Source organism: Lissotriton vulgaris, chromosome 1_1, assembly GCF_964263255.1.
Source record: "Lissotriton vulgaris chromosome 1_1, aLisVul1.2, whole genome shotgun sequence".
Lineage (NCBI taxonomy): Eukaryota > Metazoa > Chordata > Amphibia > Caudata > Salamandridae > Lissotriton > Lissotriton vulgaris.
The window spans coordinates 375254934-375280464 of NC_141685.1; the positions used below are offsets into that span (position 1 = coordinate 375254934).

The window sequence follows — 25531 nt, forward strand, 5'->3', positions numbered from 1 at the left end:
CAGGAGAAAGCAACAATCGCCATACTATGACTGGTAGTGACGTTGCTGGCATTGGTCACCAGGAATTCTGTACCTGGCATGATCTGTCCAGGGTCCACAAAGTTAGGCGTCACCATGGTGACACTGGCACAAGTGTCCCTATAGGCCTGAGCCATTTTTCCATTTATTAAAGGCGTCTGTCGGTATTTGCCCAAAGTATTGGGACTGACATCGGGGGATATATCCACATCCCCCGTACAGACAAGGACAGCCTGAGTGAGTGTGCCAACTAAGTTGTCACCCCCCTCAGAACCCAAGGTTAACCCAACTAATCCCTTGGGAGGTGCACTACTACTGCTGGCTGTACTAGGGGGCACAGGTGCCTTAGGGGCTGCAGTAGCAGGAGTCTGCCCTCCTTTCTTGGTGCACTCACTAAACCAGTGAGTTTTACTTTTACAGTATTGGCACCACCTTTTTGATTGGCCTTCTTGATTCTTCTTTTTCTGGGAAGCCTGACCCCCCCCCCTTCTTTGGGTTGTTGGGGACCTGTCGAAGACTTCTGGTCATTTTGTTCACCCTTAGAATCTTTACCCTTCTGGTCTGCTTTCTTCTGACCACCCTGGTTCTGGCCCTGGTTTTGCTTAACCCTTGTTCTGACCCATCTGTCTCCCTTCTTTCCCAATTCTTGGGGAGAGGTCAGATCCGAGTCGACAAGGTGCTGATGCAACAACTGGTTCTGACAATTGCTTAAAATCTGTTCTCGCATGATCAAATTATACAATCCTGTGTAATCAGTAACCTTACTGCCCAGCAACCAGCCCTCCAAAGCCTTAGTGGCGCAATCGACAAAATCAGACCAGTCCTGAGACTGAGTTTTCTGGGTATCCCTGAACAGCAACCTGTACTGCTCAGTGGTTAGGCCAAACCCATCTATCAGTGTGTTCTTCAGGACCTGGTAATCGTTAGCGTCCTCAGCTCTAGTAGTGAGGAGCTTATCTCTACCTTTACCTTCAAAGGAGAGCCACAAGATAGCTGCCCACTGACTCTGGGGGACGCACTGTACAGTGCAGGCCCTCTCCAAAGCAGTAATCCATTTGTGGATATCGTCCCCTTGCTTAAAGGGGGGCACTATCTTACTCAGGTGCCTAGTGTCTAAACTCCTGTTCTCCCTTGGGGGAATGCTGCCACCAGTGGGGTTCTTCCCACTCAATTCTTGCTCTCTAGCGAAGGCAAGTCTTTCTTTGGCCAGGGCAAGTTCTTCCCTTTCGATCCTCAGATTGACTTCCCGCTCTTTAGCTTCGTACACTCTCCTCTGAGGGGATGTCATCCCTCTTCGAGAAGAGCCGCGAGAGCCATTGGTTCGAACGGATCTGTTAGAACCTCTCGACAGAGACCTAACTCGTCCATTCCCAATGTTAAGCTGGCCGGAGAGGGGCCCCAGGGGTCTCCTAGTACCACTCTCGTGCCTGCTTAAGTTGTCCCTAGTTAGCTGGCTAACTACTACTGGACCTTTGTCTGCCTCGTCCCCAGATGTCTCTGGATCCTCATCCTCCTCTTCACCTTCTGCGGAGAGATGGATAAGGTCAGGGTCACCTAGGGTTCCCTCGAGGGGGGGCATATTCCCTTCTGGATGAGAAGGGTCTGTGTTACCAGCCCTCCTAGCTTCATAAGTCTCCAAGAGACCAATCAGAAACGGAATGGTAGGGTTTGCACCCTGTTTTAGCTTCCGAGACGTACAGATTTGTCGCAGCTCCTGGAAGCTAAGTGCAGCATATCTGGAAGTGACCTGTGGAAGGTAGACTGATACAAGGGGAGACTCCGCGTTTCCTCCTTTGTCTGACATGCTGCTTCTAGTGTGGTGTAAGTGATGCACCTACCTACACTATATGTTTACCTACTGATCCCTTGCTAAGAGTTGTAGCCAAGGTGTGCTAAGCCTTGAGGAGCTACAACAGCTGGTTCAGTAGAACTCAGAGTATTCTAAGCTAAGTTATATGTACCTGGAGTACTTTCACAAGATATTCTTAGGATACGCGTGGTAAAACAACAGCAAGCTCAAATCCCAACCGCTGCTCACCAATGTGAGAAGTTGGCCCGATAGGCAGTGCTCACTATTCTAGTGATCACTATGCATCGGTCCAAACGACCCTTATGGTGATTGGTTGTAAGTCAACCTTAGACCAGCTATCCTAGTAGCGTGGATACGAGCAGTCTTCGGGCTAAACTCTAGAGGGCGTGTTAAGCCAGCTGTTACACCATCACATACCCCTTGAACACCAAGTGAAAGGACACCACACAAGTGTTATGAAAATAAACAGTGTATTTATTAGAATCACAACAGCCCTGTACTCTTTATGAGGACAGGGTACTAAGCACACAACAAAACTCTTAGGAAAATACTTCAAGTGCACAATCTATACAAGTGCCCGAGGGCACGGAAAGTTAGTGGTCTCGGGCGGACCCGATAAGGTAAGTCGGAAGCGGTAAGGACTCGGGACCCTTAGATACTGAGGCTATGCGGGCACCGAAATGCCGAAGTTACCTAGCCCGGGGGGCTGCGGCTGCACAAGTCTTTACAGACGTCGGGAGTCCTCGCTGACGAACCAGGAGCCGGAAGGAAGGAGTTGCTGGCCGGCGACCAGTAGAGATAGTTCGTAGAGATCCAAGCCTGGATCAGAGATGGATGACACCTGAAAGCAGAGGGGACCAAGTTCGTACTACTAGCCAGTAGTCAGAGGGTACCAGGAGGGCACCGGATGATCGTCACCTCGACTAGGTGAGTGGGCGACGCTAGGCTCTGCAGTCTCACGGACCAGGAGGCGTTGTCGGCGACCAGGATGGAGGTGCGAGCTGTCCCACGAAGGTTGATGCCGTCGGCGTCGCTGGCCCCAGGACTGGGGCAACAAGCCTTGGCAAATTTCAGGGCCACGTGGTGGGCCTAAAATGGCGTCTTGAGTGGACCAGGAGGGTCCGGGGTGCTCCTCTCTCAGAAGGGAGCAAAAGTCGGTCTGGAGCAACCAGACAACAGCGTTGGTTGTCGGCGTCGTCAAGGAAGGCCACAAGCCAGCGGCTAGTAACCAGACAACGTGCTGAACAGCAAAGAGCAGAAGGGTCCCACGCAGATCGTGGAGATGCTGGGAGGCTGCACTTCGGTGCTGGAGCTGCTCAGGGTCGGGGCTTCTCGGACCCCAGAGCACTCATCAGAGGATCCCTCGGTGGTCGTGCTGGTTTAAGAAATCGTGCAGGTTTTGAAGATGGTCGGTCCCTCGAGGTCTCGTCGCACCCACGGGTCTCAGCTGAGCTGACGATGTGGGTAGAGGTCAGAGGTGCCAGGGAAGCCGGTTCTCGTCGAGCTGGGCAGTCGGATTCCTGAGGAAGGACTTGCAGCAAACCGCAGAGTTCTTAGATGGTGCCTGCGGATGCAGGGTGACTACTCCTTAGCCACAAGGGAGAAATCTTGAGAAGAAGTCAAGAGTTCCTTTCGTAGAAAGTATTCTTGATTCAAAGATTATCTAATTTGGAAGGGTCCCCGCTCCTGCCTTTATCCTAAAGAAAGGGGTGGGTACGTGACTAGGTCCTGCCCTAGGGGTGGGACCAGGAAGGGGGGTAGTTACACCCCTCTCCCATGCCGGGCTTTCCCCAGGTCAGGGGCTGGTGTGCCCCTGGAACTGGTTCTAGCCGGCAGATGCGTAGTGAGCACCGGGGTGCCACTCCGCAGTCACCTTCCTGTAAAGCCCTGCCTACCCAGGATACACAAAACCCTGTCTGGGATGGTGCGAGCACCGCCCCGGACAGGAAACCCTTTGTCCAAGCTCTCCTCGCTGGAAGGACTCCCAGCAGCAGGAGGTCAGACTCGTGTCTGTGGTGGCAGCATCCATTTTGTGGAGCTGAGGCTTCAGTTAACTTTAACCGGGATTCACAGTAACATACATGTCGTGTCCCTCTAGAAGGGTGGAATGCTAACCCAGTCGCCAGCATTGGTGAGGGGTCAGTATCCCGATTCGTATGACACCTTACTCGACATGTCTTGATAACGCGATACCGAAGTTACCAATATGGTACGCGTTATCATGGAACAGCCATTGGGTCTTGGTTCCGCAAGCTGCAACCGGGCTCGGCTCGTGCCAGAGCCCAATTCACACGATTCCACGCACTCTGCCTTCAGGATTGTCAAGGCCTGCCATAGGAGTGGCTGATAGGAATTCGGGTGTCCATTTGAGGGTTAGATATAGGTATACTATATCTAAAGCAAAGGGCGAGTACGCCACGTTGCCCCAGCTGTCGCGCAGCCAGTTGTATTTATCAAAAATGGATAGGACACTTGTAACCACTTATTCCAAGAGATATATTGAAAAACCCTCATAAACTTTGTGTATAACGAGAAGCGGTATATCTTGTTCTCCGCCCCACACAAACGTTATGGCAACAGTCATTGGGTTTTATCAATCAGTATCTTGCCAGCCTCACCCGAGGCAATCTCTGGTTTTATCGTGGCAGTATCCAGAGAAAATGTGGAGTTACCCCACTGAAGCAGAGAAGGTTTTTTCTCAGCTTCAGTGGGGTAACTCCACATTTTCTCTGGATACTGCCACGATAAAACCAGAGATTGCCTCGGGTGAGGCTGGCAAGATACTGATTGATAAAACCCAATGACTGTTGCCATAACGTTTGTGTGGGGCGGAGAACAAGATATACCGCTTCTCGTTATAGACAACGTTTATGAGGGTTTTTCAATATATCTCTTGGAATAAGTGGTTACAAGTGTCCTATCCATTTTTGATAAATTCTACTGAGTTCTGGGGAACAGATAGGACAGCTATTCCTCTTCCCTCATTCTGATTAAATACGCGCAGCCAGTTGTGTCAGATTTAGATGGCCATCCAGGGGTGGCATAATACATGCTTCAGCCCCTGGTAGGCCCTGGGTACACCGATGCCCTGAGTTACAGGGTCTGACAAGGTGGCCCAGTTCCAATTGGGTAATGCACCTAAGGTACACATCAATTTAGCGAGAGAACAGCTAGGCTGTGGGTCTGATTAGCAGGCCCACAGCCCGAGAAAATCGTAAACCAGTGAAACAAAAGCAAAAAATCTGGGTGATCATAGGATTGCAGCCCCTACTCTCTTACAAGAACGACTTAAGAACAATAGGTTCGTTGAGATGGAAATCCGAAGGTACTTTCGGAATGTATTTTGGATTTGTGCGAAGTATCACAGAGTCACTTGTGAATTGCAGGAAAGGATGGTGCACAGTGAAAGCTTGGATATCACTAACCCTCCTGGAGGATGTTAAAGCCAAGAGCAGTGATACTTTCCACGAAAGGTACTTCAAGTCGGCCTTGTGGATGGGCTCGAATGGGTGACGCATGAGTTGAGCTAGGACCACATTTAGATGCCACGAAGGAGGCGGACGGCGTACAGGAGGGAACATTCTAAAGAGGCCTCTGAAGAATTGTTGGATAATCCTTGCTGAGTACAGAGAATTGGTCCCATCCTGTCGATATCTGGATATTGCAGCCAGAAACACCTTTAAGGTAGCATGAGACAGACCTGTTCCTGCTAACTGCAGGAAAAAAGTAAGAGTTTCCTCAGGTTTTGCTGAAAAAGGGTGAACCCCTGCTGAACGGCACCAGATGCAGAAGCGCTTCCATTTCAGACTGTACGTCTTGATGGTAGCATGCGCTCTAGCCTTGCCAACACCTCTTTACAGTCCTCCGGGATGTTTTGGTGTGCGAACTCACGGTGTTCAGGAGCCAGGCCGCTAATCTCAGAGATGCTGGGTCCGGATGGAAGACTTGTCCTTCCTGAATGCTGAGCAAGTTCGGGATTGGATGTAACTGAATTGGCTTGCACTCAGACATATTATAAATATTGGCGCGGCCATCTGGGCGCAATCAGGATGAGTCGGCAAGGTTCCTTCTTCATCTTCCGCAGAACCTTGGGGACTAGCGGAATCGGTGGGAAAGCGTACGCAAACGTCAGAGACCAATTGATGGAGAACGCATTCCCCAGAGAGTTCTTGTGGGGATGTCAGCTTGCGAAGCTTTGGCATTTGCTGTTGGTCCTAGTCGCAAATAGATCTAGGTCTGGCCAACCCCACTGATGAAATATGTGTTCGACTGTCTCCAGGTGAAGCTCCCATTCGTGGGTGGTGACCGTTCTGCTGAGCGCGTCTGCGAGGACGTTTTCTGTCCCCGGAACATGCACAGCTTGCAGATTGACATTGTGGTGAAGAGCCCATGTCCATAAATCCTGCACCTCTTGAGACAGGAGAAGAGATTGTGTTCCTCCCTGCTTGTTGACGTAGTGCATGCTTGTTGTGTTGTCTGTTCGTATCAACACATTGGCATCCTGAATGATGGCACAAAACGCCTTGAGTGCAAGAAAAATGGCTCTCAGTTCTAAACGGTTGATGTGCCACCGTTTTTGCTGCGCAGTCCATTTGCCGCTGATCGTGAGGCCTTGTAGATGAGCCCCCCAGCCCTCGAGGGACGCATCTGTAGTGATGGTTAGACTCGGTGCTTCTTGAAGGAACGCGCACCCCTGCCTCAGATGACTCCTCTGTGTCCACCAGAGAAGAGACTTCTTCATGAGTGGCGTGATTTGAATGAGGTCCTCGAAAGTGCCTGAAACCTGTTGCCACTGTAAGGTCAGTTCCTCCTGAAGCGGCCTCATTCGGAGCCTGCAATTTGGAAGTAATGGAATACAAGCCGATGCCATCCCTAGAAAAGACTTGTACAGTCGGACTGAAGCTGACTTTCTTTGCATCAGATCTTGTGCTAGCCGACTTATTTTTATCTGTCTCTCTTTTGAGACGAAAGCTCTGAGTTTTTGAGTGTCTAGAGTCGCTCCTAAGAATGCCCTTCTTTGAGACGATTGCATTTGGGATTGGCTGAAGTTGATTGCCAGGCCTAGAGACTGAAATAGGTGCAGACACTGTTGTAGGTGTTGATGAACGGTTTCGTGAAAACTGGCCTTTACAAGGCAGTCGTCTAGGTATGGGAAAATTTGTATTCCCTCCAGCCGGAGGTGCGCAGCCACTGGAGCTAAAACTTTCATAAATACTCTTGGAGCTGACCGTAAACCAAAGGGAAGGACCTTAAATTGGTAGTCCCTGCCAGCCACCCTGAAGCGAAGGAATTTCCAGTGGCGAAGTAGAATGGGGATGTGGAAATATGCATCCTGGAGATCTAAGTTGACCATGCAATCTCCTGCTGCTAGAAGATGTAATATTTCCTGAAGCGACAACATCCGGAATGTCAATTTCTTTAGATATTTGTTCAGAGCGCGAAGATAGAGGATCGGGCGCCACTCCCCGTTCTTCTTCTTTACCAGGAAGAACCTGGAGTAAAACCCCATTCCTCTCATCTTCTGTGGAACGCTCTTGATCGCTCCTTTTTGTATCATCACCTTGATTTGGGCAAACAGCTCCTTCAGGTGAGCTGGAGGCGGTCCTTTTGGCAGAACATTTGGAGGGAATTTTTCAAATTCTAGGGCATGGCCCCTGACCACAATATCCAGGACCCATTTGTCTGTTGTTATTGACTGCCAGTTGGAGTAAAATTTCGATATTCTTCTGCCAAGTTTTTTGTGAGGGTGGAGAATTGGTGGGGGCAGGTGAAAAGACTCATTGGCGCTTGTCTTTGCCGCAGTAGTTTGTCTTACCCCTGTTCTGGGTGTAGGTTGATCTTTTCTGCCCATAAGACTGGTAGCGCTGTGTCTGATAGCGCTGGTTACTTTGTCTTCATGTGGATTGTTGTTGGTATCCACCTCTATTGGAGGACGTCCCTCGTCCTCGAAAGGGCGGCTTGCGGAATTGCAGGGTGCCCAAGGATTTTACTGTTTCAGTATCTTTTTTAATTGTTTGTAATGCTTCCTCTACTTTGGGACCAAATAAATATTCGCCATCGAATGGCATGTCTAAAACTCTGTTTTTGACTTCTTGCCTGAAAGAAGTTGAATGTAACCACCCCTGTCTGCGCAGGACAGCAGCTCCTGCTAACTGTCGAAATCCTGTAGATGCGACATCTATAGCTGAATCGATAATCTCTTCAGAGATTCTTTGGCCTTCTTGAAGAATTTGAAGTGCTTCAGCTTTGGATTGCTCAGGGAGGAGATCGATAAATGGTGCGATGTCAGACCACATTTGGCGGTCGTCCCGCCCCAAAATGGCCAAAGCATTGGCAGCACGAACAGTTGTTGCAGCCATGGTGGAAACACGCTTTCCGATTGAGTCTAGGCGTCTGCCATCCCTGTCCGGCGGTGCCGTAACTGCAGTCGATGGATTTCTGGCCCTCTTCTGGGCAGCCTGGACAATTACTGAGTCAAGTTTTGGATGTCCGATCAGACATGCAGGCGATTTTTCAGGAGCTTTATACTTTTTATCTATGCGTGGCAAGACCGGAGGAATGGAGGCCGGCGTTGACATTACCTTAATCCCTTCTTGCTTGATAAAAACAATACCCATCATTGCTTTCATCTGTCGTCTGGGCTGATCCTTGAAATTGTACAAGAAACAATCTTGCTCCGTCTGTTCCATCTGTATATGAAAGAGTTTGGTTGCACGCTCCATTAGAATGTGAAAACTAGCCACATCCACCGGAGGGGAGGCCGACGTAGTCTGAGGAGATGTTGAAGGAGATTGTACTTGATAGTCATCCCACTCCGACAAATCGTCCACTTCTTCTTCCCTTTGGTCTTCATCCTCCGAAGACTTCGGAGCTCCTTCTTGAGTAGGTTGTGATTGTGAAGACGGACGCACCGGTGGAAGCACAGGAGGAGGTGCTTCAGAAGTTGGAGTTGTCGGCCCAGAACCTGCTGACTCTGATGGTGGGAACCTCCTATAGTAATCGTCCAACATATATTGTAAGTTGGATAGCAAAGCCATAGGCACTTGAGCAACAGGGTTATCTTCCACTGGTCTCGATATATGAACAGGAGATTGAGAAGCATCATATTCTTCTTCTTGAAGTTTGATATGCAACTCCGATGGGCTAGTTGCTTGTCCAAATGTATTCTGGACCATCTCATTATCACTTTGTGTCCAAAAGTTGGTCTGGCATTTCAGAAGACACCTTTTGAGGTGAAATACGAAGGGGTGAAAACTGCATTGCTGTTTCACGCATTTGCCCCAATGCTTGTTGTGGTGTTAGAAACACTGTCGAGGGAGACCAAACCTGTAGTGCCGTGCATGATGATAATTAAGGCGTCGACGGAGGATTCCCTTCCGATGGTTTTGTCGTCGACGAGTCACATAAAGAAGAGTAGATCTGCCCCGTATTTAATCAAGTATAGGCTCAGTTAGAGTCCAAAATCTTCACCAGTCACCCATTTTAGCACTCACCAATTAATCAAGGCCATATACACTTTAACCAGAGGCGGTTTTATAGAAAATATATCATTTTTATTTTTAATTAGTTCATATAGTTTTATATATATCACAATAGTACAAAATCATTTTTTAGAAAAGTTTCATGATACTAAGGTAAAAAACATATATATGTATACACAACCCATCAACTTTCCAGCATTCAAACTTCAACAAAATTCATACATCGCAGCCAATCATACTCATACAAGACTCATTCAAACATTCAACTCAGATGGAATTTGAGGTAAATTGCTCTGAGAACATCCTGAATATTCCTCTCAGCCATAGGCCGGGGATAGAAGATGATAAGTTCAGGGTAGATGGTTTCAACGCCGACGCGCGTTTCGGTGCCAGGCCCCAAGATGGGCCGCACCTTCGTCAGGGCAGGAAATGGAAAGGAGGGGTTGTACTCAACAGTAAAATAGTTAATTCTGATATCCAGGCACTCTTGTGTTCAGAAACACCTCAGCGTATCGTCTGCTGTAGAAAAATGAGGACCAATCCTTTTCAATAGATGGCACGTTTTCAACGCCTTCCTAAGTTCCTAGATATGAGTTTTGGGTGGGCGAGAGGCGGTGTATATAAACAGGTTCAAGTCGGTGGTCGCCTTCTGCCTTCTAGATGGCGTTTGGTAGTTTGGATGGTGCCATAACTTTTAATCCTCTAAAAAGTGAGGTGCTCAGGCACAGGGTAGCTCGTACTCCGCATCCGTATTCTTCTTAGAGGCACAACTCGGGCAGCGATTTCACCCTGAGGTGCCGTCACAGTACGGACAGCCCGGTAAAGATTCCTGTTCGTTTCTCATCCGGCAACCGGTGGACGACGAGGCATCCTTCGTCGACGAGGCATCCTTCGTCGACGAGGCATCCTTCGTCGACGAGGCATCCTTCGTCGACGAGGCATCCTTCGTCGACGGGACACTCTTTGTCGACGGGACACTCTTTGTCGACGGGACACTCTTTGTCGACGGGACACTCTTTGTCGACGGGACACTCTTTGTCGACGGGACACTCTTTGTCGACGGGACACTCTTTGTCGACGGGACACTCTTTGTCGAAGGGACACTCTTTGTCGAAGGGACACTCTCGGTCGACGGTGTTACTTTCGTCGACTGATCAATCTTTGTCGACTGTTACCTTCGTAGACTGTGTGGAGCCCGTCGACGAGCTCGTCGACTATTTCTTTTTCGGCGGCGGTAGAGCCTTCAGAGGAGTCGAAGACGAGGCGTCAACGACGGACCAGGCTTCACAGAGACAAATACCATAGTTGGAGACTACATCGACGATGACATAATCATACGAGGTCTAGGTGAGGAAAAAGTTACAGTCGATGTCACTTTAGTCGTCGCTCTCGTCGACGAGGAGGTTGAAGTGGACATCGCCGGAGGAGATGAGGTCTGTGGTAAATTCCTCTCAGATGACTGAGGAATCTTGATGGTGATTCCCTTATGAAGGTCAGAAGTGCTCTCCATGCCTTTGCTTGTGGGGACAGCCTTGGATGTTGAAGGCCTATCCAGTCCCTTAGTAGGTGGTTGTTTTTTAGTCACCTTTGCCTTAGGTGATGACATTCCTTCAGGCGCAGGCCTCTTCCTAGAGACTGCAGTTGAACCAGAGGCAATGCTGCCCACCTCTGATGCAGGATTAGAAGAATCCTTTAGTCTTTTCAACCACAGAAGTAAACGACCCTCTCTGTCCCCGAGAGTCTTTTGAGGCATGGTTCTGCAGATCTTACAGTCAGAGGCCTGATCATCTGGGTATAGGCAATAGATACACTTTTTGTGTGGATCTTTCTCAAAAAGCCGAAGCTTACCACAACAATCACAGGCTCTGAAGAGAGACTTCTTAGAAGACATCCTTGAAAGTAGTTCAAATTGAAGTTAGAGTTGAGAAAACTGAGCAGAGCTCAGGGAGACTCCCTTTCACACGACGTGTGGTAGAAAATCTGAGAGCCTGAGCCTCTGGGGAGAAGGTTCTGGTGGGTGCTGGCGCCTGATTGGCTGGACTTTAGACTATACATAATGACTAGGATAGTCACGAAGGTGGAAGTTTTTTCTATGGTAGCTTGGGCTACTTTACTTCCTGGTTGGGAATTAGTGTTTTTTCCAATGTAATTATGGCATATTACTGCTTTTTTATGTACTGTGGGACTCCCACTCTGACGACGGGGAATGATTCAGGAATGTGAATCTATGAAAGACACCCCTAATACTGGAGAAGAGTTGTTCCCCATCGAACAGCAAGTTTAGGACATGCTATTTTACTACTGGTTTAAAGCCAGAGACACTGAGCTAGGCATGACATGTAACCAGGATACTGGCGTCGTACCTCTGGCCACAGTGTCTGCCGCATCTAGGACACAGTGAACAGTTGCATTATGTTTAGTTTTTCCATCCTTTACCAGCTCTTGCCCTTACTGCCTATACTTCTCGGGAAGGTGCTTAAGGAGGGGAGCATCACTACTCCCAATACTGCCCGTCAAATCGGAAGAGCAGGCAAACTGAGTTGGCAATCTGTCAAAACGTGACTACTTGCACTGCTACACTCTTGCTCGCTGTATTGAGCTTTTTACCCTCCTCATGAGAAGGGGGAGCATCTCTTATACCCTGGGCATTTACGCTCTGTGTGGACTACTAGCGAGTCCGGAGGTACATGGCCATGGATGTACAGCCAGTCACTGGGTGAGGAATTGTATTTTCTTTTTATTCCACCCCAAATGTGACCACCTTTGCCTTGACAAGATCTTTAAAGTTCTCAGAGGTATTCCTGAGCTGGGTCTTGGATAATGTTTGCACCAGGAAGTCGTCTTTCTGGATAATGTGCATATCAATTTTGTGATATGTGGCTACCTCTATATCAATTTCTGATACATAGTGTCATCGGGGGTGCCTGGATGAGTCCAGATCTAGGTCTGTATCACCCTGGACAACAAAGTCATAATCGACCCATGGGTCATCCCAAGGCTCAGGGTAACAAGGTGCATCATAGGGATCAGCAGGGTGGAGTGGGCTCACCATCCTGAAAGACGATTGTTTTGTCCCCTGAAGTAAACATGGAGGAGGTGAAGCATGAGGTAGTGGAGGAGGAGGAGGCGGAGGGGAGGGTGAGCAGGGAAGGGGCGATTGGTCCTGTCCTTGTGTTTTTTTGCTTCTGGTGTGGAGGAGGCTCCAAAGCAAAATGCTGCTCAAAAGTCAATTTCCTCTTCCTTGGAACAGTCTCCTGTGGCTTTGGTGGCAGCTGTGTGGAGACCTTGCCCGTCAGTGAGTGCATAAACCTGAACCTATGGTGAGTACCTAAGTCCACCTGCAGTTGTTGGATGATAGATTGCTACAAATCCTTGAAGCTGGCCGTCAACTGCGTTTTCAGGGCCAAATGAGCTTTTGGTGTAAAGTGAGTCATCAATGTCAAGACTGGTATTTACACCTATGTGGGCTTTGACATTAACCTGGGCGTAGTTCGCGTAGTAGCGCTACACAAAGTGCACTTCGCAAGCTACGCGTAGCTATGCGAACTGGTAGTGCACTGTGCAAAATGCTATTTGCTCTGATTGCACAGTGCAGACAAGCATCCGGCACTGTGCAATCAGTGCAAACCGCATCTTGCACAGTGCAAGCAGTTGTTTTCTGCCGCTCGAGCGGCAGCTTTCTCAATGCGGACTGGTAGTTTCTCAATGAGAGTGGTCTCGAGCATACGCAACCACTCGCAATGAGAAACCTGACCTCCCCGCGTTGAGAATCTCGCCGGGAGGTTTATTTTCCATGCTTGTGATCGGCAACTTAATGTTGCTGATCGTGAGCGAGGAAAAGGTCTCGCCGGGATGTCATTTTGCTTGCTCGCGGTCGCTAACTTGATGTTAAGTATCACGAGCAAGTAAAAAATGACTTGCCGCGCTATGCGTGTTTGCACTGTGCTACGTGCAATTCGCGTAGTGCGAAGTAGCGCAAACTACGCATGCGTAACACTTTGCCCAGGGTTATTTGATGTAGGTGTCAGCTTTGGTGCCAGTGTCGAATTCGGAGGGACCCAAGGCTTGTGCAGCATCTTTACAGCCAGAGGAGGGTGTGCTATCAGTGTCGAAGCCTTTGGTCCGTGCCACCATGACTCAAAGGCAATGGTGGGCCAGGCAGCCTCTTCTTTAGGTTGAGGGCTCAAAGCCCGACCTCTAGACCCCCCCATCTAGGGCTGTGCTCTGACTACACATTGCAGCTATGTGGGCGTGGGTTGTGTGTGAGAGCAGACAATGCTAACGGTTGAAATCTTCCATGGTTACGAAACACTGCATCTTGCGGCTGTTCTCCTTCAGACATGGAGAGTTGGACTGGAAAAGATGGGCCTCAGAGACCAGCATCACCCTCCACTTCCGCAATATGCTCCACTAAGATGCTGGGTGTGTTGTCAGACTCCTGCCTCTGCATTCCACGATGGGCCCACCTACACTTGCATTGGTTCCAAAGATCTTCTTTGTGGGGAAGGCGAGATAGGCCGAGCAAATGGTGTTGTGCTCGGGTAGGGGCAGAGATATCAGACTTGATGATGGTCGGTCATGGGGAATTTGCAATGGCAAAGGGGCAGTATTTAGAAGGAATCCTTTCCATCACGGTCCACGCATTTTTATCGACAAAGTTGTCGAGATGAGGGGCAGTTTCCCAAGAGGAGCGAGAAGCCCTGGATGTGAGGTATTGAGAGAAGCTCTGTCTTTGGTGTACATTGAGTAGAGACAAAAAACAGGACTGAGGATACCCTGCGTGTCAGTTCTCCCATAACTAGGGGGGGGATCAAGTAGACCCGGGTAAAAGCGCTGATCGGTACATGTGCAAACCCAAAGGCGTGAAACAACAAATTAATGGAGGTGGTGCCCATGCACATTGTCAATTAAGGGAGGAGTCACTATACCTTGTGACTCAAAATAAAAGTATTAAACATTCAAGTCCACCACTAGAGCCAGAGCATGTGTATCTACACCCACACATGGTATAAACTATCTAGGTTCCCTTTTGGGGCTTAATGGTGGCTTATACAGACACCTTTGGGAGGGAGGATAGTGCATCTCACCATCAATGTTTTCCTGGGAACTATCTCTGCAGTTCCTCAAACTATAGGAATGCTTTATCGCATTCCAACAATTCTGGACAGCTCGGAAGCAAGGATTTCCTTGGTAATCGATTCCCTCAATGTATCCTCCAAGGCAGAGTTACTCTGTCTATTCCTGTCAACTTTCTCTTCAGTCAGGGGGACTGCTGCCCTCCACGCACATTGGTACAACTTCCTAATCCTCCAAAAGTGGATTCTGAGTCCAGAGCTGGTTACCAGCTATTAGGGAAAGCAGTGCCTGGCTAGGGCGCTGTCTCTGGAAAAGATCTTCGTAACACTGGTGAGTAGAGTCCCTTCAAATTCTGATTAAGTACAAAGCCCTTGGCTTATAAGGCAAGTACTAGCTTGCAGACACTTGCAGGAAGTCCGAGTCAAACAAAGTGCCATCCAATTACTAACAGAAAAGAAAGCAGCTGGTGCAGTTTATACTCTTTCACAAAGAGGTTCTATGCATCACTTTTCTGCTACTGCTATAGTCCTATAGCAGGCTCTATAAAAATACATTTTGATCAAAATGAACTAAATGAGAGCCAAAACCTTCCCCTACCTGACCAAAATATACATTGCTGCAAACTGCTTAATCTTCGTGGACGCTTTTTGATTATCTGTAGAGTGATTATAAAGAAAGAAGGCTTAACAGGCACAGAGCTTGCATTAATCTTGCCAATGTGCTGAACAAACTATTTTCCTCCTCTGTTTTAACCCCCAATGTTTGGTTCAATTTATAGCTATGTTGTTCTTTTCAAAATATTGGAAACAACGTGACCGACAAAACGAAAATACATAAAACTGATCCTACCTATCAAGAGCCTCCTTAAAGTATTTCTTTTGGACATCAAATTGAAATATTGTCCGTTCGCAATCTGTCGAAGCATTGTCACTGCCTCCATGTTTCTTCAGAAAAGCATCAAATCCATTTTCGTCTGGGTATTTCTCACTTCCCATGAAAACCACTAAAAAAAAAAGAGAAAGTTAAAAATGCTAACATTTCAAATCACTAAAATACCAAGATACATGTGTTAATATTTGAGAAAAATATAACCACCTCTGTTAAACAGCAAGTGGGCATTCAAAGAATGACCATTATAAACATTTCTTTATATCTGGTAAAATTCAGTGTCTGGCTGCATGACACCAGAATCAGCTATGTAGAAAATGTAAGATAAAATGCTTAATGATCTTAAAAGCTACAACTCTATACATTACAGATCTAAAGTAACATTTCACCAGCACACCCACTGTGATGCATATAAAATTTCCAGCTAGCGCAAAAGCTTGAGAGGAAACGAAAGAGTGTGTTCCTACCTATTCAGAAGTATTACCTAGTTATTTCTTTTGTTTTGTCACTTCCAAAAAGAGCATGGTAGCCTTCAAGAGTCCCATATGAGGCTGTTACAACATACACTACAGAAACCTCTGCTCTGTGAAGAAGACCTCAGATGTAACTTATGGCATTTAAAGGAGCCTCAACACCACTTTGTGAAACAACTTTCAAATGGATAATTAGATCAATACTGCAGTGTGGGATCAAGGAGGGGCAACACACTTCTATAGAGGTTTAAGGGACATCTGGCACAGTGTAGTTCCCATAGTAACCTTTTTGCATACCTCCCGCAGATGGTCAAGACTGTGAAAAAGGCCACAACATGATCTGCACCTCTTATTTTATCAATGCTAGGTCTGCCCAATACACTTGAACTATGTTTACAGAGGCTGCTTTTCATACCCAAGTGCTCAAGTGGAAGCAGCTATTAATCTGTCTTTGCCCAGTACAGAACAGTGACTTGAACCTATGAGTTTACAAAAAACACATGCACTTCAAAGAAATTGCTCAAGTGATTTTACTATCAATTTTAATTAGGCCCAGTTATCTCCAATAATAGAGAATGGTTATTTTCCAAAAGATTAACTTGTTTTTAAAGCTGGTGCAAAACACAGCCATAACAGTCTTGACCATGTGCCTCATGGGAACAGTCCAGACCTAACTGCCAAGCCTGTTCTTCCCTGGGCCAGAAACAAGCATCCTGGGACCGGTTTCGGGGCAACACCCCTCATCAGCCAGGCTAGCTGGAATCCAGTGGCAAAGTGAGCAAGGGACCAAAGTCTGGGCTTTTGTTCTATTTTTTATTTATTTGAGTTTTATATATCGCTGGCTAGACCCGGAGGTATCTGAGTGCTTTACATGAGGTCACATTTTTACAAAGTTACATCAGTTGCAGGTTACATCTGTTGCCAGAGACATTTAAGAAGCAAAGAGGAGGAGATAAATGGGGGGTAGAGGCTAAGGGGGTGAGGTTAAAGGGTAGGAGGGAGATACAGCAGAGAGACGAAGGAAAGTCTGCCCAAAGTCTGGCTAGGTAGGTGACGTCCCAGGGGGGAAGTCCACTGCCCAACTCCTCTATAGCTATCAAGGTAGCTCCACCAGTCCCCTCTACTATTCACCCTAATCAATTGAAATAGTGGCCTGTGAGGTCAGACAGACAAAGGAGATACGGGGTTCCAAATTACACAGACTGATCTGGAGGAAGAAAAGATTTCGCTATATGCGGACGATATTCTGTAGATGTTACACAACTGGCAATCACGATCCCCGCACTGTTCAAGCTCCTGGGCAGGTATGGCACCTTCTCGGGGTAAACAACTAATTGACATAAATCGGTTCTGTATACCCCAAGATCTGAGGTAATGTGGCCCCCTCTACTAGGGTCTCTCCTGGTTACACAGACGAGTTTCACGTACCTGGGGATCTATATAACTACAGATCGAAATCTCTCCTCCCAAAAAAACCAATTCAGCGAGTCGGAACAAATTTTACAATGGACGTTTTACGCTGGAAAACGCTTCCCCTTACGATACGTGGCCGAGCCGCCATGTTTAAAATTATAACATTGCCACGCTTTTTTACGCCCTCCAAAATGAATACTTCCCTCTTCCTCAACAGACGTTTCAGACGATAGATGCAGAACTACGTTCCCTGTGGCTAGGGAAACAACCAAGGATTGCTCTGAGTACGCTGCAGCGAAACCAGTATAATGGAGGGATATCTCTGCCGGACATCGAGGCCTACTACTGGGCAGAGCATCTAGCGCCAGTGAATGAATGGCTCCATGCCCCGGCAGATCACCCCACCTACTGATTGGAAAGGGACACCATGGCACGTCGATCCTGCCTATTCTATTTATATGGGGGTTCAGGTAGGAGACGCCTACTGCCGACCATGCAAATAACCATTGGGGTGTGGGACAGGGCGACCAAGACCTTAAGATGGACACGTAAACCGACAATCCCCCCCATAGCCCCAGCGAACTACAAAGCCAGACCGAAGTCTCTCCATACCATACCCACACCCTCCCTCAAGAATAACCGCCCTGCGCAACCAAATCACCATACCCCTCGCCCCAGCCCGCGTCCCAAGCAGACACCTCATCCCTTTGTGACGTCCTAACTAACCACAAAACCCAACACAAGCACAACATCTCCGTGAAACAACCCACCCAGCCGCAGGAGGTCCCCCTCGACCGCCTCACCCGCATCGAAAACCAAATCAACACTATAATACAAGGCCTGAATCTCATCCTCACCAACCTCTCGACTCCCCACAACCCACACCCTGAATCCCAACTCTCCCTCCCGTACACTCCCGCACCCCCCAGACCAAGTAACCCACCATCCCTCACCAAACCACACCCCCACCCACCGTCCCAGGGCTGGAGACCCAAAAGAGCGGCGAAAGGGAAGAGGCGCTCGAACTGGCCGCCTCCTACTCTACCCCCGCCACCCTCCCCACCCAGTCCTCTATACAGGTAATCACCAGCCTCAGAAACGAGCATCCCCTACGCAAACCCCCCCGACCCCGATCACCCTTATCACCATCCCCACCGAACCTAGAATAAAGGTGTCCCCCCCCCCCAGACCAAATGTATGCTCATTAATTGCAGGTCTGCCACCAAACACTCCACAGAGCTAGCAGAGACCATTCTCAACCAAAATATTGACATAGCATTCATAACTGAGACCTGGCTAGACGACTCCTCCCCACCTATCCTAGATACGCTTGTCCCCCCAGGCTATTCCATCATCAACAAAGATAGAAAGGACCAAAAAAAAGGAGGCGGTGTGGCAATTATCCACAACAACCTCTCAGTGGCAGAATTCAACACATTCAACTACAACTCCTTCGAATGCCTTACATCCAACATCAAAACCATGACAACAATCTACTACAATGCCACCTAATATACCATCCCCCAGGCAACAACACCATGTTCACAGAACAACTATCAAACCTGATCACCAACTGCTCCCTCAAACAGACCAACACCCTCATTTTAGGGGATCTTAATCTGCATTGGAACAAGGAAAACAATGCCACTATATAATCCCTAAACAAACTTCTTCACTCGAATAATCTTTCCCAACACTGCTTAAAAGAGACCCACAACAAAGGCGCAACCCTGGACGCCATCATCGCCAGAGACGATACAATCTCTATTGAACACATCCTCCCGGTAGATTGGTCAGACCATCACCTAATCCTATTCCACCTAACTCAACAGGTCAAGTCTCACCCCCCCATCGCAGCCCCCCCCCCCCCACGTGGTCCAGGAATCTAGCACAAATCAACTCCAAGGAACTAGAAGAAAGAATAGCCTCCTCACTGCCAAGCTCCACAGAAGGCCTCTCAACCACTGAACTTATCTCACACTACAACACCACCATGTCCGCCATACTGGACCAACTGGCGCCCCTAAAACAAAAAAAACCAAGGAAAATCCCATCGAGAACCTGGTTTAACAAGGACATCAATGAGGAAAGAAGACTACTCAGAGCCACAGAATGACATTGGAGAAAAAAACCTTACTTCAGCCGCCGCGAGGAACTCAGAGAAATGAGAAGAAGGTACAAGAATCACATCAACAATGAAAAAACAAACTTCTTCTGCAATGCGCTAGACAAGGCAAAAAACAGACCAAGAGAACTCTTTGACATCATCAAAAAACAAACCTCCAAGCCATCCACTGTCCACGCCCAACCCTCCAAAACCCTATGTGACAACTTTGTCTCCTTCAATGAAAGATCGAACTATCCCTAGACATCAACCCTACCACGACCGACAACAGCATCCTAACCTCAACAGTCACCACTTCGGGAGATCCAACCTCTATCGTATAGTCCTCTTTCGACCTCGTCCATGAAACCGAGATCCTCAATATAATCTCATCCTCCAAACCCTCCTCTCACACCCTAGATCCCCATCCCAGCCCAAATGGCTAAAGACCTCAAACTCACCCTTGCACCACTGTGGTGTAAAATCATCAACAGCTCTCTAAGAACTGGCATCATCCCGGACTGCCTTAAAGTTGGCCAGGTTACTCCCCTCCTGAAGAAACCAGGTCTAGACTCAAATGACCGAAACAATTTCAGACCAGTCTCAAGTCTACCCCTCCTGGCCAAAATCCTAGAAAAATGCGTATTACGCCAACTCAACAACCAGCTCGACAGCATCAATCTTCTTGACCATAACCAATCAGGCTTCAGAAAAGGCTACAGCACCGAAACCGCAATCCTGAACATAGTAGACGACATCCGCAACTCACTTGACTCAGACCAGTGCTGCCTACTCATCCTCCTAGACCGGTCAGCGGCTTTTGACACGGTTGACCACAAGCTCCTCATCAAAGCCCTCAAAGAAAGAGTAGGTGCGGACGACGTGGTCCTGAAATTGTTAGACTCCTTCTTCCAGAACCGCTTCCAAAGAGTCAAAATAAAATCCTTTGCACCCGACCCTCTACCTGTGACCAGAGGGGTCCCCCAAGGATCCGTTCTTTCCCCTCAACTGTTCAACATATACATGATACCCCTCACCATCATACTGAAGAAAGCCAACATCCCCTTCCATCTATACGTGGACGACACACAGATCTACATAGAAACCACCTCCCCCAACGACATTCTAAGACTCAATAACACCCTAAAAGAAATCCAAAACTGGCTAGGGGTGAATCACCTCAAACTAAACCAAGGAAAAACAGAGATCCTCCTTATCTCCAACAAAGACGACAACCCGCAAATCACTGAATGGGTAAAAACCATTGACGCTCTCAAAGGAAATCTCACCCTGACCAACTCAGTAAAATCACTTGGAATCACACTTGATCACAAACTTACAATGACAAACCACATCAAGAACTCCGCAAAAAGTGCCTTCCTCAATCTGAAGCTCCTCAACAAAATCAAGCCACACATCCCGCAGAGGGATCTCCAACAAGCCACCCAAGCACTGGTCCTGTCCAGACTGGACTATGGAATCGCAAGCCTATCCGGCACAGCCCTCTCACACCTGGCACCACTAAAAACAACCCTCAATGCAGCAGTCAGAATGGTCTCAGGCGCAAGGAAATTCGACCACATATCCCCCGCACTCTAAGATCTAAAATGGCTCCCAGTGGAAATGCGCGCAAACTTCAGAACGGCCTGTCTCACAACATAGCCCTGCACACAGGGAAACCGGAATATCTAGCCTCCAAACTCAAGAAGGCGGGCCAATCCAGAAATCTCAGAAGTTTAAACTCCCTATTACTCATCCCCATGAAAACCCGGAAACAAAAAACCGCCAGCCGCTCTTTCGCCGGCAATGCACCACAAATTTGAAACTGCATCCCAGTGGACATCAGAACTACCCCTTCCTTTCCCGAATTCAAGAGCCGTCTAAAAACCCTCTACCTCAACCGTGCATTCCCGAACTCTACCTCAATAGCCCACCATGGAACTATGACTACCTCAAAAACACTACCTCAAAACCGCCCCTTAGGCGGCAAACAACTTTGTTAAGAACCGAACTTGGATGCATCTTGTTTATTGTTTGCTGTACTTCTCCGCACTTATTTCACCCAGACCGACTGTAAAGCGCTCCGATACCCCTGGGACTGGCCAGCGCTATAGAAAACTCCAAAAAATAAATTAAAAAACTGACACCGATCTGGAACTGTACCTGGTTGAGGGAACTCCACAAACTCAAGGGCTTTGGAGGATGGGGCGACATTGGAATCTCTACGCTGGGGGATGTGGTGGCAAAGGGGGACCTTAAACCCTTTAGGTCTTTGGCACTGGAGTTCGGGCTACACCCCACCCAAATTTTTAAATACGCGCAACTGCAACATGCGTGGAGGGCTGAGAACTTGCTTTCTGCCCCCCTACCGGATTATGCTCCGCTGGAGGGTCGCTTACTACAAGAGCGCATAGCCAACAAGACAGTCTCTCTCACGTATAGAACCTTGAACAATAACATGCCAGACAGACTGGGGTAATTGAGGGAAACATGGGAGCACAACCTGGACGCAATGGACACAGTGGACTGGGAGGCGGCCCTGATGCATCATAGGGAGGTAGTGATTAAATCCCGCCTCCATCTCATCCAATACAAAATATTACACAGGGTATACTTCGACAGGGTTAGACTTCACCGAATAGGCCGGGCAAGAGATCCAAATTGTCTGAGATATAGACTTCCGCAGGGTGACTTCCACCATGCCATCTGGGACTGCCCTGCCATTCACACTTGGACACAGATATTGGGAGAGTTGAGTAAGGTGCTTGAGGCCACACTTCCCCTGGACCCTAAATTCGTATTGCTGGGAATATCCCACGACATTGTCTTGAGTCGTCCACAACTTATTTTTGCATTATTGGCACTAGTGGTGGCGAAAAGAGATGTGGCACGCGCATGGGGGGGCAGCACTTCCCCCTCAGCTGGACGACTGGAGAAGGGGAATGGACATGTACATGGCAGCAGAAAGGGTCACATATAAAGCGAGAGGATGTCCCCAGAAGTTCCGTAAGGTGTGGGGGAAATGGAGGAAGCATCATGGATTGGATGGGGGCTTGAAACCTGAATAGCGCAATGTGGGTCCTTTCGAATCTTTTTTTTTTTTTTGCTGAGCAGAGCAGAAAGAACAAATAGCAAATCATTGATCGTCAGGAGATTTAAAAAAACAACATCCAACATCGATCTTGACGCCAATGCACAATATATAAAAGTGACATCTAAAACCCTTATAGTAGAGATGGACGCATCCTCAATTAAAACGAAACAAAAGAGTCCACCATATCAAATTAACATGGTCATAAAAAGCGCAATTGCACCTTCCCCATACTAAAGAACCATAAAGTGTCTTGTGCCAAATAATCATTACGAGAATGACAACAACAACAAAAAAATCTGCAGAATTATCTACCACTTATTTTCATGTGCAAAATCTTTTCATGTGCAAAATCGATGGTGGGTTGAAGGTGGAGACACAATGGTCTCTCTCCTCGTCTCCGTCAGCGTGGATCGATTATACTGTGAAGTAAGCATCCGAGACCGCTGCCTTAAAGCGGCAACACAACCCAAGGAGCAACGTACTCCTACATCCGAGCCCCTATAATAAGGAAGACTTGTGAACCTGCGGCCTTTCAAACAAATTCGTCCTTGACAAGGCACCTCCAATTCTGGGCACTTGGCAGTACCTCTAACGCCCAACAGCGCCTGACCAAGCCAACCCTAGAGACTTGGCAGGCGTTCGTAATGGAAACAGGCAGTGATTAATACAGTCCTGATGATGATCCCGGTTCATTAGGAGCCAGGGGATCTAAACGTTGACGCTTAAAACAGTGTTGCATGAAATCCATTTGTATATTAATCTGTACACACTGTATGTCGAAACTTGCTGTGATTGATTATTAATTCGCAAGCGACAGTTGGCTCCAAAACTCTGTTTGCCTGTAAAAAAACTTTCCTCTTGACTCACTTACTTTCCTTATCCTACAGTCTTTCTAATTGTTGGGATAGGTACAGGATTGTGCCCTATCCAAATGTTTGTATGTGACCCTCTTTAGGTTAATCCAATTCCTTTTTAAGTCTAAATTAAACATTCCTTGCCCGGCTGGGCTTGGAAACTGAACTATAGTACTGATTGTGGTCTATAAGTTTATTTTTCTGTTTATTGAATACCCTGAGGACCCATTCATGTAATAAACATATATGGCTCAAATGCTGACGACCCGGATTTCTGGGACTCGGTTTCTCGCTCATTAGAACCCATCCCTCCAGACGACCTGATGATAGTGGGAGGCGACTTCAATCTCCCCCTTGACCCGATTCTAGACAGACAATCCAAGTGTTCATCCACCCATCCCGCTCGCATGACGCCCTCCTTTGCCTCTGTGATAGATACTGTCTGAAAGACTCCTGGCGCCTCCAAAATCCCGACAGCAGGGACTATACTTTTTACTCCGCCCCGCACAAATCATATTCACGCATCGACTTCATTCTGATCTCAAGCCCCTTCACACACCTGATAGAGGAAACTGAAATTGCCCCTAAACTGGTCTCTGACCACGCCTGTATTCGCACCAAGCTGGCTGGCTCCAAATCGATTCTTTCACCAAAGAGATGGCGCTTCAATGATGATACCCTATCAGATCCCGCAAACAAATTAATAATAGCTAATGCCATTGATGAATACCTAACCTTAAATGACACCCACGACACTACACCAAATACCTTGTGGGATACTCTGAAAGCCACAATCCGAGGGGTCATCATCAACATCAGAGCCAAGACGAACAAGTCGCTAAATAAAGAACTAGATTCCCTAGAACAACAGGTCAGAGCTCTAGAATCCCAACATAAGTCCAACCCTCTGGACAATAAGACCCTGGAAACACTAACCAAAAAAAAGTACGAATACAACACTATCACCAGCAAACGAGCGGGGGTATGGATCAACCGTTTCAAGGCCCTAAAACTATGCGAGGGCAACAAAGCAGGGAAATTGCTAGCCTCCTATCTCAAACAAACAGAAATTGTCCACCATAACGTCCATTAAAGACTCTAGAAACAACACTCTAGTATCCTCGACACGTTCAAATCATTTTACGAAGACTTATACAAAAATGACAAACCACTAGATGAATCAGCTTGCACTGCCTACCTTGAATCGCTTCAACTCCCCAAACTCTCAGAAACAGATATGACTCACCTAGGTTCCCCAGTTACTAGCGCAGAGATCAGGGCAGCAATTACCACACTAAAGAATAATAAGGCCCCCGGACCGGACGGCTTCACGGCGTCATTCTATAAGGCCTTCACAAATCAACTTAACGCTCCGCTCCTTAACCTTTTTAACTCCACAGCGTCCAGCGGCAGTGTTTCCCCATCAATGAGTGAAGCGACGATCATAGTAATACCCAAAGACCCCCTCCTCACTAAAAATTACCGTCCCATCTCTCTGATAAACCTTGATTGTAAAATATATGCAAAAATATTAGCGACCAGACTAAACTCCATCCTCCACAAACTAATTAGCCCCTCGCAGTTTGGCTTGCTAAAACACCGGATGTCAAACGACAACACTAGACTGCTGTGCCACCTTCTGGAGAAAGCAAAGGCCTCTTCCGTCCCAAATGTAGCGATAACCTTGGACGCGGAAAAGGCCTTTGACAAGGTCTCATGGTCCTTCCTCCGGCATTGCATGCATTCATTCAACCTCGGCGACTCCTTTGCCAAAATGGTGATGGCCCTATACTCTGCCCCATCGGCCAGGATAGCTATAAACGGCACCCTTTCCGAACCATTCCGACTCCACCAGGGAACCAGACAAGGGTGCCCTCTCTCCCCAGCTCTTTTCCTCCTAGCCCTTGAACCCCTCCTCACAGACATCAAAAATAATAAAGACACTGCGGGTGTTTCCTTCGGGGACACACGGGTTAAGTTAGCAGCGTATGCAGATGACATCTTAATTACAACGGAAGACCCTGCTAACTCCATCGAGGGGCTTATGTCCTCGATTGATAAATACTCCTCCCTATCCGGTTACAAATAAAATAGAGATAAATCCGAGGTAAAACCTCTAAATGTCCACACCCCTAGGGAAGTGTTAGGCGAGTCGGGTCTGACTTGGCAAACAAGCGTGATTAAATACTTGGGGATAGAATTTACCGATGACCTTCTGAGTACCCTTAAACATAATGAGACCACGACCCTGGCCAAAATCAAACGACTGCTTGACGGCTAGTCCCCCCGGTTCATCACCTGGTGGGGTCGTATAGAAACC

At 47.8% G+C, this 25531-nt stretch overlaps 1 protein-coding gene across 4 annotated transcripts in view; it reads right to left on the minus strand.

The window, feature by feature from the left end:
* NRDC (nardilysin convertase) overlaps window positions 1–25531 on the minus strand; it is a 2107381-nt gene that overhangs the window by 1918126 nt on the left and 163724 nt on the right. For all 4 annotated transcript variants that reach the window (XM_086952436.1, XM_086952435.1, XM_086952433.1 and 1 more), the window contains one exon: window positions 15235–15388. In XM_086952436.1, the coding sequence (XP_086808562.1) occupies window positions 15235–15388 (154 nt within the window). The remainder of the gene's footprint in view (window positions 1–15234; window positions 15389–25531) is intronic.